Here is a 21,172-nt window from a genome sequence, read left to right on the forward strand (position 1 = left end):
ATAAAATATCCAATAGAATAATAGGAGGGGGCACTTAGCTGTACCCTTTGTCTCTATTGTCTTTCAGCAAATGGATGATCAATTGCTCAGCTCATAGCTTGTATAAAGTCAAGGTGTGTCTGTAATCTGCAAGAACTCTGCCACATCTTCACTGCTTTCTGGTACTTAGCCCCAGACACTTTAGGAGAATAGCTGCTGATCCCCACCCACCCACTTTCACTTTCCTGCTTTTTTTCCTTTAGATGAAATTGACTAAGTGATTCCTCTCAGACATCTTGAGGATGTCACTCCATGCTTGAACTTTTGTGAGACCAGAGAGTGGGGTCACATAAGTCAAGCTCCCAAAAGACAGTCCTTTTATGACCTTTTTTTTTTTCTCAAAACCAGTACCCCCTGGGTGACTCTAACACATTACCAAGTCCAGCTGCAGCAGGAGGTTCCCACAACCTTGCCTGTCTCTGGAACACAGGTTCCTTATGTTCTCAGAAAACATTTCCCCGAAGATTTCACCTTAGCAATGCTCGTCTCTTCATAATCACCACTAATTTCCTGACTCCAGCTAACCAGCACCAATTGTCCCAGTAGTCTCCTTTTCTTCTTGGCTATAGAGCCAGAGCCATATGGCCAAAGCTGACAAGTTCTGCTGCTTGCAGTGGCTGGAACACGGTCCCTTTTTTCTCTTACAACATCAGCAGCTTCCTCTTTTCCAACTCCTTCACTGCCTAAGCTTGACTGTCCTGGATCTTCCCCTGGAGATTGACCTTGACTCAGAGATCTGACTGCCTGTCTCCTGGGATTAAAGGTGTGTACCACTCTGCCTGGATTTAAGCTTTTCTTCACCTCGAACTTGCTCTGTCTCTGGCTGACCTTGATCTCAGAGATATCTGCTTGGCTTTTTCTTCTGGGATTAAAGGTGTGTATCACCACCCCTGGATTTAAGCTTTTCTTCACCTAGAACTTGCTCTGTCTCTGGCTGACCTTGACCTCAGAGATCTGCTTGGCTTTATCTCCTGGGATTAAAGCAATGCACCACCATACTGGATCTAAATTTCATTGTATCACATTTTGCCACAAGTTCACAACTCCCTTAATTCAATTTAATATCCATGAACTCAAGATTCAGCTCCATTTCACTTCCTGGTGTCCCCCCTTAATACTATATATTTTATTTTCTACTTTTCCTTTCTAAGCTAGTTATGCATATTCTAAATGTTCTTCATGAGATGTAAGCAGAGAACAAAGTCTATGATAAGCATTTCTGAGACCTCTTTTGTCAATACAATTAATCTGAGTTTCTGAGTCTTAGTCTCATTCTGGTTTTTCAGACTAGGATAAAGAGTAGCTATACTGTTCACCAAAATACTACAAAAAACAGTCTCTAGGCCACATACTGAAGTTTTTCTCCACTGAAATCTCTTGGGCCAGGACTTCACATTTCAGATCACTCTCAGTAACAGAGTCTTCTATATTCCTACTAAGATAGCCCAGTAAGCTCCACTTGAAGCATTCCACTGCTTTCCAAATCTAAAGTCCCCAAATCTACATTCTCCCAAAGAGAAGCATTTTTAGACCTGTCACAGCAATACCCCATTCCCTGGTACCAACTTCTGACTTGGCTGGGTTTGACTGCCATGAGCAAACACCACAATCAGGGCAACTTCTATAAGGATAACATTTCATTGGGACTGGCTTCAATGTTCAGAGGTTCAGTACATTATTATTAAGGCAGGAACATAGTAGCATCCAGGCAGGAAAAGTGCGGGAGGAACTGAGAGGTTTATATCTTCATCTGAAAGCTGGTAGCAGAATACTGACTGCTAGGCAGCTAGAATGAGAATCATAAAAAGTCCATGCCTATGGTGACAAATCTACTCTAAGAAGGCCAGAACTCCCAATACGACAAAACCCTGGCCAAGCATATTCAGACCACGAAAGTTGCTGTTGGCTGCATCTTTGCAGGCAGAGAATCCACTCTTTCCCTTTTGTGGATCTTTGTGGCCCACCAGCCAACACTTACAACTTACAACTCTAGCACATGTGGTGTTTGTTGTTCTGGGTGTCCTGTGTTGGTCAAACCTGCTTTTCCAAGAACCAATGCTAGTGAACTGATAAAAGCTCACTGAAGCTATTCTGTTGGGGTTTGTTTATAATACATCCACCAGTTTTACAGAAATGAATTGCATCAAATTCAAGTCTATTTGCTTGAGTAGTGAGTACTGCACGGAATGAGCAACCTCCTCCTCAGCCCTGTCAGCTCACTGCAACTTCCTCACAACTTCAAGAATCCAGGGTTTAAAACTGAGACAGAGAGAAGTTAGGTCTTCTGAAGTTTTGGTTTGTTCTTTGTATATTTTGTAAGTTGCTGGGGAGGAGGGGCTGAAACACAGGTGACTTGCTAAGTTCTAGAGGCAGATGAACTAGGGCACTCATGAAAAGCTAGCACAAGGGTACCAAACCCACATTCCACCTAATTAAAGGAAAGCAATGCTTGTAGTAAGTCATTTATAAATACTATATTTTTGGGTTTAAGAGACCAGATAAGAACAATAATTCCCACCACCCACATGGTGGCAGACAGGCCTGTGATACTCTAGTACTCAGGGGGTCCAATGCCCTCTTTTAGCCTCCTTGGTCACCAAGCATGCATGTGGTTACAGATGAACATACACACAAAACACCTTTTTATATATATAATAGAAGTATAAAATAAGATTTGTTACTTGTAGTGTATGAGTGTGTGGGTGTTCGTTTTTGTATGTGAGTGTATGTTTGTCAAAGTACCTCAACACCCGTGTGAAAGTCAGAGAACAACCTGAGAGATTCTGTTTTCTCCATCTATCTGAGAATACTCGTGTAGTCAAGCATGGCAGCAAGAGCCTTTCCCCTCTGTGACAGCAAATCAGCTTTACAGATGTACTCTGTTAATTGTGTTTTAAGTAAAATTGCTGATCTCTATATAACCATAGTCCTATATGATATGCCTTTGTGGAAAATGAGCCTTGACAGTAAGAAAACATAGCCATCTTCACCCCGCCCTCCTTTTCTTTTCTTTTCTTTTCTTTTCTTTTCTTTTCTTTTCTTTTCTTTTCTTTTCTTTTTTTTTCTCTTCTTTTTTTTTTTTTTTTTTTTGAGACAGGGTTTCTCTGTATTGTCCTGGTTGTCCTAGAACTCACTTTGTAGACCAGGCTGGCCTTGAACTCAGAAATATGCGTGCCTCTGCCTCCTGAGTGCTGGGATTAAAGACGTGCGCCATCACACCTGGCTCCTTTTTTTTAAAAGATTAATCAATTCATTTATTTTATGTATATGAGTACACTGTAGTTGTACTGATCATTTTGAGCCATCATGTGGTTGCTGGGATTTTAATTCAGGACTTCTCTTAGATCTGATAGGATTTGTTTATTGCTATATCTAATTACACTGTAACTGTCTTCAGATGTGCCAGAAGGAGGCATCAGATTTATTTATGGATGTTTGTGAGCATTCATGTGGTTTTTGGGATTTGAACCCAGGACTTTCAAAGGGCATTCAGTGCTAAAAACCACTGGGCCATCTCTCTAGCACCATCCCTTTCTTTCAACCCTACATCCCAGGTTTTGGTCTATGTGTTTCTGATTTCCTACATTCATTATTTTAACTTTGTCCTCAGTAGCCTGTTTTGTCTCTCATTACCATAGAAAACCAGTAGGCAGTAAGAAGTGTCCTCTTTTTTTTTTGGGGGTTTTTTTTTTTTTTTTTTTTTTTTTTAGTTTTTTGAAACAGGGTTTCTCTGTATAGCTCTGGCTGTCCTGGAACTCACTCTGTAGACCAGGCTGGCCTTGAACTCAGAAATCCACCTGCCTCTGCCTCCGGAGTGCTTGGATTTAAGGTGTGTGCCACCATGCCGGGCTAAGAAGTGTCCTTTGTTTGTTTGTGTGTTTGGTGTGGTGATTGAATTATGCTTGGATCAGGGTGTGGTACTATTGGGAGGTGTGGCCTTGTTGGATTAGAGGTGTGTCATTGTGGAGGCGGGGCTTGGGGAAACGTATATATACTCAAGCTCTGCCCAGGCTGAGACACAGTAGTCTCATCTTGCTGCCTTCACCTTGGGAGACACAGGCAAGAGGACATCCAATCTAGGCCAATCTGTTCTGTAGAAAGAGTTCCAGGACAGCCTATCTCAGGAAGAAAGAATTATTGTTCTAACGGCTCTTTGTCTTCCTTCAAAGAAGATGTTACTCATCAGGTAGGTCATTGATTTGGGTTCTGGTTATGGAAAGTTCTGGGAGAACATATAGTTTCCGTTTTTCTTTGAGGATTATTTAAGCTAGGGAGCAGAGGTAACCTGACTACAACCATGTCTAGAACCTCTTGTGGCCTTCCTTGGTGACTAGGCTGCTCAGAAGCTGGGGTCTTTCATGAGGTGCCTTGCCTACCTTCTTACCTCCCTCCTTCCTTCTCTGCAAGGAAGCAAGTCCCTCTTGCTTTTGAGTGTGTGTGGGATTTCACTAGCTGCTTTGACATCTCTTGGTGGGTTGTAACCTGGAATTGTAAATCAGACAAGTCCTTCCTCCTGGAAATTGTGTTTGGCTGGAGTATTTTAGCAGCAGCCACAGAAATGAAACTGGAACCAACAGATGATGTTTACTAGTGTGGTACTAGCCTTGGTCCAGAAAAATAAGAGTGAGTTATGCTAAGTGTTAGAGGTAGCATATATTCAAGTCTTCTTCAGGCACTATGATATAGGTTAATAGGACTATGAGGGTAAGGTAGAATTTGAAATGGATGCACACAAGAAAAATACCAGGGGTGCAGAGTGTGTCTTGTGCTCACCATAGCAATGTCCAAAAGTAAAGTCTCAAAAAGGCTGGGCTTGGAGAACACAAAGCTTTCAGTTAGCTTTCATTTGTATGCTTTTAAATGTCATTTGTAAAAACTAGCAAATAGGGACTGGAGAAATAGCTCAGTTGTTCAGAGCATTGGCTGTTTTTGCAGAGGACCTGGTTTGGTTCCAGACACTATCTCTAGTAACTGCTCCCAAAGGAAAAGTTAGTTTTCTCCAAGGGGGTTTCACTATGTATAAAACCACTCTTAAGAGAAAGCCCCAGCTGAGTGTGGTGGCCCACGCCTTTAATCCCAGCACTTGGGAGGCAGAGGCAGGCAGATTTCTGAGTTCGAGGCCAGCCAGGTCTACAAAGTGAGTTCCAGGACAGTCAGGGCTATACAGAGAAACCCTGTCTTGAAAAAACAAAACAAAACAAAACAAAAAAAAAAAAAAAAGGGAAAGCCCCATACCCAGAAGGAGATGGCCACCACAAAATGAACTTGATAGTGTTTCTGGGGATGTTGTTGTTGTTGTTAATTTGTTTTGTACTATTCTGGCTGGTTGGTTTGTTACTAAGCCTTTCTCACATCTTAAGGAGATGGAGATAAACTTTCTGGCTGGCCTTTGCTTTTCTGTTTTCACTGGATGTACCAGGACTTCATGTGGTTGTCATATGTGCCTATGTCAACTGCTTTCATGTGTTATTTAGTGTCGCAAAGTGGATCTAAGTAACACAACCTGTGACTTTCTTAAATTTTTCATTCTTCTGTGAATTGAAAAAAATTTTTTTAAGAGTAATTTATATCTATGACCATACTGTACCTGTCTTAGACACAAGAACCAAAAGAGGGCTTCAGTATCCATTACACATGTTTGTGAAACAGTGTTTGGTTCTTGGGAATTGAATGCATGACCTCTGAAAGAATAGTCAGAGCTCAAGCACTGAGCAATCTTTCCAGTCCTGAAATTGTTTTTATTATGCTCCAATCATGTCCATTTAAATGCATGGGTACATATTTTGTGTGTTCTTGTGATATATTAAAGGTCTGAACACCTACAAACTGGTAATCTTGGCTACTCTAAACTAGTCAAAAATGTATTAAAATGGTATCTGAATCTATTAAGTGTTCTATGAAGTCTTAGACTGCTTTTTAAATATAGAACCACATTCCTCAGAGTGATAGGTACAATTTTTCATTAAACTATTCAATTCATCCACCTAGGAGGAACAGCAATATGAACTAACCAGTAACCCCAGAGCTCCCTGAGACTAAACTAAAAATTAAAGAAAACACATGGAAGGACTCGTGGCTCTAGCTGCATATGTAGTAGAGGATAGCCTAGTCAGTCATCAATTGGAGGAGAGGCCCTTGGTCCTGTGAAGGTTCTATGCTCCAGTATAGGGGAATGCATTGGGCAGTAAGCAAGAGTGGGTGGCTTAGGGAGCAGCAGGAGTGTAGAGAATAGGAGGGTTTTGGATGGGAAACTAGGAAAGGGGATAACATTTGAAATGTAAATAGAGAAAATATCTAATTAAAAAAAGCTATGCAATTCAATGTTGTGTGCAGAAATATTGATAAAAAATTATTTCCCAAATAGATTTCCAACAAAAACTTATTTGATTTTTTTTAAAAGGTCAATTCAGGAACTGCAAAGGTAAAGGAGTCCTGCTGCATTTTGTCACTACTGGGGAGACTACACCTTCCTGAGTACCAGGCCAGAAGCCGAAGTACTATTTTGTAACTATCAGAAAACAGGACTCTGGAACATTTTGTGGTTTGTGGATCTTTTATACTTTTATGACTTGCCTTCAGATCTACCACTGTTAGATACTTCCTGGCACTCATCCTAAGAGTGTAGTAGCTCTTGGAACTGAGTCACAGCCACTGTCTGCCAGGATTCCCTCACCCAACTCCTCTTGTTGCCTTTTCCATCATGCCAAAGAATAAAGGCAAAGGAGGCAAAAACAGGCGCAGAGGTAAAAATGAAAATGAATCTGAGAAAAGAGAGTTGGTGTTTAAAGAACATGGGCAAGAGTATGCTCAGGTGACCAAAATGCTGGGATGTGGACGGTTGGAAGCAATGTGTTTTGATGGTGTAAGGAGGCTGTGCCACATAAGAGGAAAGTTGAGAAAAAAGGTTTGGATAAATACCTCAGACATTATATTGATTGGTCTACGAGACTATCAAGATAACAAAGCTGATGTAATCTTAAAGTACAATCCAGATGAAGCAAGAAGTCTGAAGGCCTATGGAGAACTTCCAGAACATGCCAAAATCAATGAAACAGACACATTTGGTCCTGGGGATGATGATGAAATCTTGTTTGATGACATTGTAGATGATGATGAAGATATTGATGACATCTAATCTAAGCATGCTATATTCCAATGATGATATTGGAGATGATGATGAAGACATTGATGACATCTAACCTGACCTAAGCATGCTACCTTTTAAGTTCTCAACACAAGATTGCTCAACACAATTGGCATCTTGACCTTCAGCTGTTAAGTAAAACTTCATTTGGCATGCGTGTGGCTTGTTAATGCAAACTGATGTATTTTATGTTTTGAAGTATTATATTTCTTTGAAAACCTAAGACGTTATCTATCTTAAGTGACAAGTTAACACTTTGTGCTTATGGGTATTGACACCTAGCTCCAGTTTCTAGGCAAATCCCCCATAAGAACAGTGTATCTAGGTTACACCCTCAACAAGACCAGCATCTCCAGGTTACACCCCCAACAAGACCTCCATCTCCAGGTTAATCCCCCAACAAACCTGCTCCCCCAGATTTCAAACCCACCCCCTGCCTAAAAATCATCTAAGCAGAGGGGAGCAGAAATGAAGTTTATGATATTTCTGGCAGCACCAGCCAATTATTTTAAAGACCACCCTGGCTTTCCAATTAGATGTTTGCATTTGTTATCCCAGCCTGCTGCTTTCTATAAAGTCTGGCCCTGTTAGACATTCAGGTCTCTACCACCATAAAAACCTGTTGGGAACAAAATTTTAAAAAAGGGGAAGGAGGACCCGGGGGCGCTGGGGAAGAATGGAAGGAAAATGATGCCCACGCCCTGCCAGAGTTTCCCTGTTCTCTGGTCAGTCAGGCATGGGAGGGCTGCTATCTACCCTATCCACTCATCCCTGGGTCGGCATTCCTCTATCCCACTCTTCAGGGGGTGGTCAAGGGTCAGCCCTGCCTGGGGACACCCCATCCCCAATCTACTTTGCTAAAGCCATCAGGGTTGTGGGAGAGAGGGAAGAAGTTCCCAACACTGAGCAGAGTGCGCAGCGGAACTTGAAGGAGCAGAACAGAGACTCTATGGTTTTAGAGCTTTATTATAGAAATGAAGGGGAAAGAGAGAAGGTAGAAAGGAGGGGAGAGAGAGAGAGAGAGAGAGAGAGAGAGAGAGAAGGAGAAGGAGAAGGAGAGAAGAGAGGAAAGAAGAAGACAAAGAGAAGGGGAAGAGGAGAGAGAAGTAAGAGAAGAGAGAGGTGAGAGGACAAAGGAATAAGAGAGAGAGTTGCGGGCTGAGCACCCCTTTTTATGGTCTTCACTGTTGCTAGGTAACTGGGGAGGAGTTTAGCCTGAAGGTCAGAAGCTTGGGCCATTGCTTATGTGACTACTGACCATGCTTCTCATGGTGGGGCTGTGGGAGGTAGTACCTTAGGCAGGGGCCAGAGTTCCAGGAGCATGAGGGAATGCCTACTGTGTCATGTAGGTGAATTATGACCATCGGGGTTCAGACCTCAGCTCGACTGGAATTCCCCCACAAAAACCTTCCACTGTGACAGTGGTGTATTTTGGAGCTGGGGAAGCTAGCTCTAGTAGAGCTATGACCCTGCTGTGAGTTAGATCACATCTGTGTTTAGGGGACAACTAACATATCCCTGGCACTACAATTTTACTGCAGTAATGTTGGTCTTTTCTTAAAGACTGCTAATTTCTAAGCTCCAGTTAACCATCAATTGTCCCTGTAGTCTCCATCTACTCTTGACAATAAAGCCAGAGACATGTTTCCGAAGGTGCCAATGTTCTGCTGTTTGCTGGAGCTGGAACTTGCCCCTTTGGTGTATTACACTATTATTACTACTACTGATCTCATCCAGAAGACTTAAAAAGATGTGCTGGCTCTAGAGTTCAGGCCACACTTCCAAGGCTTAGGCTATGGCACTCACATGGTGTCTCAGAAATATCTGCTACTCTAGTACCCAGTGAGTCCAATGCCCTCTTCTCACCTCCTTGTGCACCAGGAATGCATGTTGTTACAGATGTGCTTGTAGCCGAAACACCTTTATATATATAATAAAATTGTAAACTGAGTTTTTTTACATATAGTACATGAGTGTATGGGTAATATTTGTGTGTGTGTAAAACAACCACAACACCTGTGTGAAGGTCAGAAAACAACATGAGAGATTCTGATTTCTCCATCTATCTGAGACTGTACTCAGGCAGTCAAGCATGGCAGCAAGAGCCTTTACCCACTGTGACACCCAATCAGTTTTATAGAGCTATTCTCTTAACTGTGCTGTAGTAAAATTGCTGTTCTCTTTATAACCATAGGACAGTGAGGGATCATCATGGTACAAGCATCCCATATGATATGCATGTATGGAAAATAAGACTTGACTGAAGAACACATATCCATCCCTTTTTTTAAAGATCAATTTATTTATTTTATGTATATGAGTACACTGTAGTTGTACTGATGGTTGTGAACCATCATGTGGTTGCTGGGAATATGAAATCAGGACCTCCAATTGCTCTGGCTCTGCCCTGCAGGACTTTTGGGAGAGCAGTCAGTGCTCTTCTAAACAGCCCCATTCCTTTCTTTCAATCCTACATCCCAAGTTTTGGTCTATGCCTATTTGATTTCCCACATTCATTATTTCAACTTTGTCCTTAGTAGATTGTTTTGTCTCTCATTAACGTAGAACCAGAAAGCAGTAAAAAGTGTCCTTTTGTTTGTTTGGTGTGGTGAATGAATTATTCTTGGAGCAGTGTGTGGTACTATCCAAAGGTGTGGTCTTATTGAGTTACAGATGCATCACTGTGGAGGCGGGGCTTTGGGGAAATGTATATATACTCAAGCTCTGCCCAGGGTAAGACACAGTAGTCTCATCTTGCTGCCTTCAACTTCGGAGGGAGAGGCAAGCAGATATCTGATCTAGGAAATCCTAGTCTGTAGAAAGTTCCAGGGCAGTCTTGAGTACAGAAAAGCCCTATCTCAAAAAGAAATAATCAGCTTTCTTATGTTTGTTAGTCATCCTTCAAAGAAGATGGTACTAACCAGGTAGGTTGTTGATTAGGGTCCTGGTCATGGAATGGTCTGGAAGTACAAATAGTTTCCATTTTTCTGCCGGGATAGTTTAAGCTCGGGATCAGAGGTAACCTGGCCACTACCATGGCTAGAACCTCTTCTGGGCTTCCTTGGTGACTTGGCTGCTCAGAAGCTGGGGGTTTTCATTAGGTGCCTTCCCTGCCTGCTTACCTGCCTCCTTCCTTCTCTGCAAGAAAGCAAGTCCCTCTTGTTTTTTATTGTATGTGGGATTTCACTAACTTCCATTACATTACTCTTGGTAGGTTGTAACCTAACTATGTGTTAGAGGTAGCAAATATTCGAGTCTTCTTCAGGCACTATGATATAGATTAGTAGGACTATACAGGGAAAGATTGAACTTGAAATGGATGCACACAAGAAAAACACCAGGGTGTTATGTGTATTGTGTGCTTATTGTAGCAATTGGGAAAAGTGTGGACTCAAAATGGCCAGGCTTGTTGTATACAATGCATTCAGTTAGCTTTCATTTATATGTTTTTAAATGTCCTTTATAAAACAGGCAATTATGGCCTGGAGAAATAGCTCAGTGGTTCATAGCATTGGCTGTTCTTACAGAGAAACTTGTTTGTTTCCCAGCACCAGCATGGCAGCTCCCACCCATCGGTGACTACAATTTAGGAATCTGACACCCTCTTCCAGTCTCTGAAGGCACCGGGCATGCATGTGGTACACAGACATACATCCAGACAAAGCACTCATACACATAAAGATGAAATGAGCCTTCTTTTATTTAAAACTGTAAACAAACAAAGAAAGTATTAGTTTGATGTTTATTTGTTTGGTTTTGTCTCATTTTGCTTTGCCTTTCGGTTCTTGAACTGCCCTAGCAAATGAATCTACCCTAAAGAGGAGGACGGTGATTCTTCCCAGTGGCTGCACTATAAGAGGGTTTAAAAGTCCCACAGTCTTTACATATTAAAAGTTCAATTGGGGTTCAGCATTGGTGCTGCAAGTTGTTCCATCCATAAGTTTGAGGACATTGGAGCTCCAGCCACAATGATTTAGGTGGTTTGCAATGACCGTCTAGGAAATAAAGTCCAAGTGAATTGCAACACAGATGATACCATCAGTGACTTGAAGAAACTGATAGCATTTCAAACTGGCTCCTGCTGGAATAAGATCATTCTTAAAAAGTGGTACATGATTTATAAGGACCACGTGTCTCTGGGAGACTATGAAATCCATGATGGGATGAACCTGGAGCTTTATTACCAGTAGAGCAGAATTCTTCCTCCTCCTTGCCCAACTCTACCCTGCCCTCCTATCCCATCTTCATTTGACACTGGTATAGATGGTCATTTTTAACAGTTCACATGAATAAAAACTTAGCTGCTGTTAAAAAAAAAGTTCAATCCCTTTAAAATGTCCAATACCTTTTAAAATTCAGAGTCTCTTAACTGTGGGCTCCACTAAAATGCCTTCTTCACGAGGGAAACATACCAAGGCACAGTCACAATCAAAACAAAATCAGTCTCCAACCATCCAATGACTTCAATCCACTCAGGATCTTCTAGGGTTCAAGGGCTTGGGTCACCTCTCCAGCTCTGCCCTATGTAGCATACACCTAGTTTTCTAGACTCCAGCTGCCTGTCCTCCACTGCTGCTGCTGTTCTTGGTGGTCATCCCATGTAAAAACACAGCAGGCTTGGAAGATCCCACCATGTATATCCAAGGGGAAGTGCTGCAGACCCTTTTTGGTTCCTGCCTGCTTAGAATGGGTCTCTGGTTGCAGGTGGACAAGGAGTCAGCGAAATAAATGACAGACAGATCAACAGGAGAGGTTGTGTAGAATCTGAATGTAATTGTCAAGTCGAGTATCAAAAATTTTTATACAGAATAAAAAGAAGATGGGGACCAGGCTGCTGCCACTAAGAAGGGATCCAGGTGTAATGCTAGTCTATTGTTAAGCCCACCACCAGGGGTTCTTAATAAATGCCTGATTTATGTTGTTTCTTTGGGCCTACTGAAGAAACCTGTCTCAGGGGGATTCCCTAACTCTTTTATGGTAAACCCACCTATTCGCTAGGCCATTGTGAATTCCCTTGTCTGGGTAATACTGGCTATTGTCTCAAGTAAACACTCTTCAGACCAGCCCTGAGCTATTTTGGCTCTGTTCTTTGTAATGCCTAATTAGTTTCACTGTCTCTACTAGAAGTAAATTTGAATGTTACTGAATAGATAACCTTCTCACTGAATTCCTACTGATTCTAAGTTTTCGGCTTTAAGGATTTTCTAGGATGTTGGAACAGTGGCAGAAGGTTTAGCTATTTCAGAATTCAATCTTTAAAGGCACTTATAATAAAATAATACTAAAAGAGAGCACGTGGATCCATACACCAGACTAACACAGGGATAGGGCATGAGTATATGGGTTATGAGAATGTCAAGGTTCCAGGAGGTTGAGTTTCTCTGAAACTCTTTGCCTGGTGAGAGCTTCCAGGCCTCTGGGCCTGTCAAGCAGGCTTCAATGGAGTGTGCGTAGCAGGGAAGAACTTGAAGGGTTATACAATTCCACTGCATATATGGCTGGCTTCTGATGAAAGACTTCACATGGGTCATATAAGTGAAAATCTTGACAAACTGGCTGAAGCACTTTCCATTGCTGATCAGAAGGTTGGCCTTTTACAGTTTGCTGAATGGTCTTTCAATCTGTGAGCACACGTCAGATTACCTCAGGTCCAGAGGGACACTAACATGTGTGTGTATGGTGATGGCAGAATGGTCTAGGTGCAGCAAAAGAGGTGTTAGGAGGTGAAGCAGCTGAAGCTGCATAAGGAGTTCCAGGGCTTAGAGGAAGTGACAGAGAAGAGTACCAGAGAAGCCCTGTGTCATCAGGAAAAGCTGAAAACTGAGCATGGGGTGAGAGCCCAGATTCTCAATCTATAGCTAGGAGAGGCAGAGCAGCAGGGAGTGAAGCAGGCAGAGCAGGAGCAGATTCAGAAGGAGGAAGGCCAGGTCCATCTGCACTGCCTGTACCCCCTGCAAGAGGAGGTCCTGCAGCTCAACCAGCACCTGGATGCCTCCAGTCAGCACAAAGACCTGCTGAATGTGGATCTTCTCTGAAGGAGGAGTGAGACAGGTAAGTCGATTCTTTCTTTCTCAGATAAGGTTTTTCTGTGTATCCCTGGATGCCCTGGAACTCCTTCTATACACCAGGCTGGCCTAGATCAGATACCCACTTGCCTCTGCTTCCCAATTCAAAGACAGGAAGGAGACTGCTGTGGCTCACATTGGGCAGAGCTTGAAACAAAAAATATATACATATATATATGTATATGTATATATATGTGTATATATACACATATACATATATTTCCTCAAAACCTCGCCTCCACAGGGACATAACTCCTTCAACAAGGTCATACCTCCTGATAGTACCACAACTGTACCAAACATAATGCAATTACCAAACCAATAAAGCACACAGAAGGACAATTCTTTTTTTCTTATTATGGTTTTTTTTTTTATTAGTTATTCCATTTGTTTATATCTCAAATGACCTCTGCCCCTCTAGGGTTACTCCTCCACAACTCCCCCATTCTATCCACCCTGTCCCCTCTCTCCTTTGCCTCTATGAGGGTACTCCCACACCCATCCACCTCCCCACTCCCGCCCCACCACTCCAGCATCCCCCTATGTTGGGGCATCAAGCCTTCCCAGGACCAAGGACCTCCCCTCCCACTGATGTCAGGCAAGGCCATCCTCTGCTACTTATGTATCTGGAGTCATGTGTCCCCCAAGATGCTAGTTTTAGATTTTTTTTATTATTTTTTTAACTTTTGGAATATTATATAATTCCATCATTCTCCCCCTACCCTTCCAACTTGTCCAATGTACCCCCTCTTTCTACTCCCTCCCAAATTCATTGCCTGTTATTCTTTTTATTATTCTCTCTATGTCTGTCTATGTCTTTGTGTTGGGAGCTCCTAAGACAACTCTATTGTCTCTGAATTGGGCCTCTCCCCCCGAGAAGAAAAGGGGGTCAAAAGCGGGCCACCGGCGCACTGTTCCAAGAACAACCACAGAATGTTCCAGCCCTAAGTCAGTGCCAGATGTCCTGACCACAAGATGTACCCTGATACCACCAAGTTCCTGCTTCCCCGTGTAGTTGCCACAAGAAAAATTTCCGCTGCCCCACTTCTCCTGCTGAGAAGTACTTGTACTTCCCCTTTTGCTTGTGCATTTCCACTGCCCCACCCCTCCTGCTGAGAAGTACTTGTACTTCCCCTTTTGCTTGTGCATTTAAGCCTTGAACCTTGCTGAATACTGTGACACCTTGATGCTACTCAGACTGCTTCTGTGTGTGTTGTTCCTGTACTTGGTGTCCGTCTTTCTATTCCCCCATTTGGTTCTTAGGAGAAGGTCCCCTCGAGACCCTCGAATAACTGGACCTGCTGGACAGGTCAAGTGGCGCCAGACGTGGGGCACGAGGTATGAACACCCTCCGGACAACGGATTCAAGAGGTACCTCTCAGTGAGACAGTTCCATGCCACTTCAATCAAGTGTCGCGGACATTGAGAGGTAAGCCTGGGCATTCAGTTGTTGTCCCATTTACCATGGGGAATGTTCTGTCCAAAGAGACAGTTTTTATTCAAGAGATGAAGGGGTCTCTTTAGGAGAGAGGGATAAGAGTTAAGAAAAAGGATTTAATAATTTTTTTATTGTTTTGTGGATGAAAAATATCTGTGGCTGATACTGAGTAGTCCTGAAATACAACCTTTAACCTGGAATAAAGTAGGCAAAGAAATCAATAGTTTAATAAAACAAGGAGAAGATGTCCCTGAGTCCTTTTTTAGCTATTGGGGAATTGTCAGAGATCTCTTTAAACAGGCACAAGTGGGTGGAGAAGGCGCCTGCCTCTTAGCTCTTACTGAAGATTTTTTAGAAAACTTCCGTTCACTGTCCCGTAAAAGTGAAACCAAACTCCAGATGCCTCCGGCATGTCGGCCTTGTCATTAATTGACGAACCCAGACTAATACAGAAGTTGGTACCAGGAGTGGTTCTAGAGTAACAGAAGTACAAGGATGAATCCTTTAAAATACTAGAATTGGCTTGTTGATCCACCAGGGCTTTCAACTACTGAAACCTCTCCAGATTCTCTCCCTCCTGGGAGTTCAGAGAATTTTGAAGACCCATGGTTGAAATTATATTTCAAACTTAAAGAAGCTAATGCCCTTGATTTTCTTAATGAATTAGGTGCACAAAGCTTTCTACAAGATGGGGAAAAAAATCAGAAAATGATTTTACTGACTGGCTGCTCTTAGTATCTGGGGAAAAATGACGAATGAAAGGAAGGAGTTGTGTGATAAAATCGAAAGGCTCCAGACACAAGTAAACAATCTAAAAGTTGCTAAGTGTGTCCTTGAAGAGAATCTTCTCTCTTGCAGCAATAGAGCTCAAGTTGCAGAAAATCAAACTGAAACCCTCATTGTAAGGTTGGCTGAACTACAGCAAAAATTTAAGTCTCAGTCTCAGAGTGTGTCAACAGTTAAAGTAAGGGCACTAATTGGCAAAGAATGGGATCCTATAACATGGGACGGGGATGTGTGGGAAGACCATGTTGAAGCTGAGGATTTTGAATCTTCAGATTCTCAAGGGTTTGCCCCACCTGAGGAAGTAGTACCCTCAGCCCCACCCCTTGAAATAATGCCTTCCCCACATGAGCAAATTAATTTTGCACAGTCTGATAAACCAGCAATGACTTTCAATACTGATGTTTCTCAAGGCCCACCAATAGTTTCTTCTAGACCTGTAACAAGACTCAAAGCAAAACAGGCTCCTAGAGGGGAGGTAGAAAGTGTAGTCCATGAGGAAATTCGCTACACTACTAAGGAGCTTAATGAGTTTGCTAATTCATTCAAGCAGAAACCTGGTGAATATGTATGGGAATGGATTTTTAAAGGTGTGGGATAAGGGTGGAAGGAACATAAAACTAGAGCAGGCTGAGTTTATTGACATGGGCCCTCTGAGTGGAGATTCTAGGTTTAATACGGAAGCTCATATGGTTAAAAAAGGTGTCAAAAGTTTGTTTGAATGGTTGGCTGAGGTGTTTATCAAAAGATGGCTTACTGGAAATGACTTGGAGATGCCTGATATTCCGTGGCTTAGTGTTGATGAAGGGATTTTAAGACTTAGGGAAATTGCAATGCTAGAGTGGATATATTGTGTAAATCCTAATTGTCCACAATGGGAAGGTCTAGAAGATATGCCCTTCACCAGCTCTATAAGTTGCAAATTGGTGAGAGGGGCACCAGCACATTTGAAGGGTTTTGTTCTTTCCCTTTTCCTTGTGCCAGATCTTAGCATTGGAGATGCTTCTGCTCAATTAGATGAATTAAATTCACTGGGTTTAGTTGGATTCCGAGGTAACAAGGGCCAGGTGGCAGCATTGAATCACCAGAGACAAGGTGATCCTAGTTATTATAATGGACAGTGTAGGCAAAAGAATGTTTATAGTAACAGACCCAGTAATGGTCAGCACGGGAGAGGTGAAATTTATAATGGCATGACTCGCTTGGACCTTTGGTACTGGCTAATCAATCATGGTGTTTCCAGGAATGAAATACATAGGAAGCCTACTGCATATTTGTTTGATCTGTATAAGCAGAAAAATTCTCAAACAAACGAAAGAAAGGCTACATTAGTTCGTGGTAAACAGCAATCTCGGCCAGTGAATCAATTTCCAGACTTGAGCCAGTTTGCAGATCTGGAACCCCTTGAATGAAGGGGTGGCCAGGTTCCGCTGCGGAAGGATCCTGAAAAGACACCCAAAGGTTTTGCTGTTACCCTTTCTCCAGTTCTTCCCCAGAGGGACCTACAGCCTTTTACAAGCGTAACTGTACACTGGGGAAAAGAAAATAATCAGACTTTTCGGGGTCTGCTGGATACTAGTTCTGAGTTGACACTGATCCCAGGAGATCCCAAGAAACATTGTGGCCCTCCAGGGCTTATGGAGGGCAGGTGATTAATGGAGTTTTGACTGATGTCCGACTCACAGTAGGTCCAGTAGGTCCCTGGACACATCCTGTGGTGATTTCCCCAGTTCCAGAATGTATAATTGGGATAGATATACTCAGAAATTGGCAGAATTCTCATATTGGTTCCCTGAACTGTAGAGTGAGGGCTATTATGGTTGGAAAGGCCAAATGGAAGCCTTTAGAGTTGCCTCTGCCAAAGAAAATAGTGAATCAAAAACAGTATCACATTCCTGGAGGCATTGCAGAAATTACTGCCACTATCAAGGACTTGAAAGATGCAGGGGTGGTGGTTCCCACCACATCTCCAGTTAACTCTCCTATCTGGCCAGTGCAGAAAACAGATGGATCGTGGAGAATGACAGTTGATTATCGAAAACTAAATCAGGTAGTAACTCCAATTGCAGCTGCTGTACCAGATGTAGTTTTGTTACTTGAGCAAATTAACACATCTCCTGGCACCTGGTATGCGGCTATTGATCTGGCAAATGCCTTCTTCTCAGTACCTGTCCATAAGGACCACCAGAAGCAATTTGCTTTCAGTTGGCAAGGCCAACAGTATACCTTCACAGTTTTGCCTCAAGGATATATTAACTCTCCTGCCCTGTGTCATAATTTAGTTAGAAGGGATCTTGATCGTTTGGATATTCCACAAAATATCACATTGGTGCACTATATTGATGACATTATGCTGATTGGACCAAGTGAGCGGGAAGTAGCAACCACTTTGAACTCATTGGTAACACATATGTATATCAGAGGATGGGAAATAAATCCAACCAAAATTCAAGGACCATCTACCTCAGTGAAATTCTTAGGAGTCCAGTGGTGTGGGGCATGCAGAGATATTCCTTCTAAGGTGAAAGATAAGTTATTGCACCTGGCCCCTCCTACAACCAAGAAAGAAGCACAACATTTAGTGGGTCTATTTGGATTCTGGAGACAACACATCCCTCACTTGGGTGTGTTACTTAGGCCTATTTACCAAGTGACTCAGAAAGCTGCTAGCTTTGTGTGGGGCCTGGAACAGGAGAAGGCCCTTCAAGAGGTCTAGGCTGCTTTGCAGGCTGCTCTACCACTTGGACCATTTGACCCAGCAGACCCGATGGTACTTGAGGTGTCTGTGGCTGATAGAGATGCTGTTTGGAGCCTCTGGCAGGCCCCTGTAGGTGAATCACAGAAAAGACCTTTGGGATTTTGGAGCAAAGCTCTACCATCATCTGCAGACAACTATTCTCCCTTTGAAAAACAGCTCTTGGCCTGCTATTGGGCCTTAATGGAAACTGAACGTTTGACAATAGGACACCAAGTTACTATGCGACCTGAATTACCCATCATGAGCTGGGTACTATCAGACCCTGCAAGTCATAAAGTGGGACGTGCACAGCAGCAATTATCAAATGGAAGTGGTATATACGTGATTGGGCCAGAGCAGGTTCTGAAGGCACAAGCAAGTTACATGAAGAAGTTGCTCAAATGCCTATGGTTTCTACTCCTGTTACAATGCCATCTGCTGCCAAGCATGCACCTATAGCCTCATGGGGTGTTCCCTATGATCGACTGACTGAAGAGGAGAAGACTAGGGCCTGGTTTACTGATGGCTCTGCACGTTATGCAGGCACCACCCAGAAGTGGACAGCTGCAGCATTACAACCCCTTTCTGGGACAACCCTGAAAGACACAGGTGAAGGGAAATCTTCTCAGTGGGCAGAACTTCGGGCAGTACACATGGTATTACAGTTTGTTTGCAAGAAGAAATGGCCAGATGTACGAGTATTCACTGGCTCATGGGCTGTAGCCAATGGATTGGCTGGATGGTCAGGGACTTGGAAAGATCACAATTGGAAAATTGGTGAGAAAGACATCTGGGGAAGAAGTATGTGGATAGATCTCTCCAAATGGGCAAAGGATGTGAAGATATTTGTGTCCCATGTAAATGCTCACCAAAAGGTGACTTCAGCTGAGGAGGAGTTCAATAATCAAGTGGATAAGATGACCCGTTCTGTGGACAGTCAGCCTCTCTCCCCAGCCATCCCTGTCATTGCTCAGTGGACACATGAACAAAGTGGCCATGGTGGTCGAGATGGAGGTTATGCTTGGGCTCAGCAACATGGGCTTCCACTCACCAAGTCTGACCTGGCTTCAGCTGCTGCTGATTGCCAGATCTGCCAACAGCAGAAACCAACACTGAGCCCCAGATATGGCACCATTCCTCGAGGTGACCAGCCAGCAACCTGGTGGCAGGTTGACTACATTGGACCACTTCCTTCATGGAAAGGACAGCGTTTTGTTCTTACTGGAGTAGATACTTATTCTGGTTATGGATTTGCCTTTCCTGCATGTAATGCCAATGCTAAAACCACCATTCACGGACTGACAGAATGCCTTATCTATCATCATGGTATTCCACACAGTATTGCTTCTGACCAAGGAACTCATTTCACAGCCAGAGAAGTACGACAGTGGGCCCACAATCATGGAATTCACTGGTCTTACCACGTTCCCCATCATCCTGAAGCAGCTGGTCTGATAGAAAGATGGAATGGCCTTTTGAAGACGCAGTTACAGCGCCAATTAGGTGGTAACAGCTTGGAAGGCTGGGGTAGAGTTCTTCAGAAGGCAGTATATGCTTTGAATCAGCGCTCGATATATGGTACAGTTTCACCCATAGCCAGGATTCATGGGTCCAGGAATCAAGGGGTGGAAAAGGGAATAGTTCCACTTACTATCACTCCTAGTGACCCTCTAGGAAAATTTTTGCTTCCTGTCCCCATAACTCTAGGTTCTGCTGGCTTAGAAGTTTTGGCTCCAGAGAGGGGAGTGCTCCTACCAGGAGCTACAACAAACATTCCATTGAACTAGAAGCTCAGACTTCCCCCTGGTCATTTTGGGCTTCTAATGCCCTTAAACTAACAGGCTGAAAAAGGAATAACAGTGTTAAGAGGGGTGATAGATCCTGATTACCATGGGGAAATTGGATTACCTCTTCACAATGGTGGTAAGCAAGATTATGTCTGGAGTGTAGGAGATCCCTTAGGGCGTCTCTTTGTACTACCATGACCTGTGATTAAAGTCAATGGGAAACTACAACAGCCTAATCCAAGCAGGATGACAAAGGACGAAGACCCATCAGGAATGAAGGTATGGGTCAATCCTCCAGGAAAAGAGCCAAGACCTGCTGAGGTGCTGGCTGAAGGTGAAGGAAATACAGAATGGGTAGTAGAGGAAGGTAGTTATAAATACCAATTAAGGCCACATAACCAGTTGCAGAAACGAGGATTATAAGTAATATGAATGCCCCATTGTAAATTTACAAATGTGTTCGCGATTGTACGAGGGATAGTTATATCATGTTAGGCGTATTCACAACCTTGTTATTGTTTCATGTGAACATGAGATATTATTTGTGTCAAGTTGACAAGGGGTAGATTGTAGTGGCTATTCCTGGTTGTCAACTTGACTATATTTGGAATAAACTACAATCCAGAATTGGAAGGCTCACCAGTGACCCTTATCTGGAGGCTTGGCGATCCTTATCTGGATCTTGGTATTGAGATCTTGAGCCATAGTGGCTATGGATTCCAGAAGATTAAATTTCTGAGTTTAAGGAACACATGTTTAATCTGGGCTACACCTTTCATCTGGGATTAAAGGTGTGGTGGAACACACCTTTAATCTGGGCTACACTTTCTGCTGGAGACAATATAAGGACATTGGGAGAAGGGAATCTGGCTCTTACTCCTTCGCCTGCTTGCCGTGTGAGAGTAACTGCTAGATCCTTGGACTTCGATTCACAGCTGTGACTGAACCATTGTTGGGAATTGGGCTGCCGACTGTAAGTCATCAATAAATTCTTTTACTATATAGAGACTATCCATAAGTTCTGTGACTCTAGAGAACCCTGACTAATACACTTAGGAAAAAAGAATCATCTTTCTAATGTCTCTTTGTCCTCCTTCAAAGAAGATGGTACATGCCAGGTAGGTCATGGATTCGGGTCCTGGTTATGGAATGTTCTGGGAGAACATACATTTTCCATTT

At 43.0% G+C, this 21,172-nt stretch overlaps 1 protein-coding gene and 2 pseudogenes across 1 annotated transcript; all 3 read left to right on the forward strand.

The window, feature by feature from the left end:
• Nucleotides 1–21,172, forward strand: part of LOC147001285 (mRNA export factor GLE1-like) — a 62,682-nt pseudogene that overhangs the window by 29,649 nt on the left and 11,861 nt on the right.
• LOC147001286 (eukaryotic translation initiation factor 1A-like) lies at nucleotides 6,713–7,174 on the forward strand. The gene has a single exon (XM_085830154.1). The coding sequence runs from the start codon at nucleotides 6,740–6,742 to the stop codon at nucleotides 7,172–7,174; it is 435 nt and encodes a 144-aa protein (XP_085686280.1). The 5' UTR covers nucleotides 6,713–6,739.
• LOC147001287 (ubiquitin-like protein 5 pseudogene) lies at nucleotides 11,152–11,392 on the forward strand (annotated as a pseudogene).

This window comes from Mus caroli, unplaced genomic scaffold (genome assembly GCF_978045245.1).
Source record: "Mus caroli unplaced genomic scaffold, Mus_caroli_1 scaffold_14, whole genome shotgun sequence".
In the NCBI taxonomy this organism is placed as follows: Eukaryota; Metazoa; Chordata; class Mammalia; order Rodentia; family Muridae; genus Mus; species Mus caroli.

Bases quoted from the DNA above. Each gene is read 5' to 3' on its own strand.
- LOC147001286 (XM_085830154.1), top strand. From the start codon at position 6,740: ATGCCAAAGAATAAAGGCAAAGGAGGCAAAAACAGGCGCAGAGGTAAA.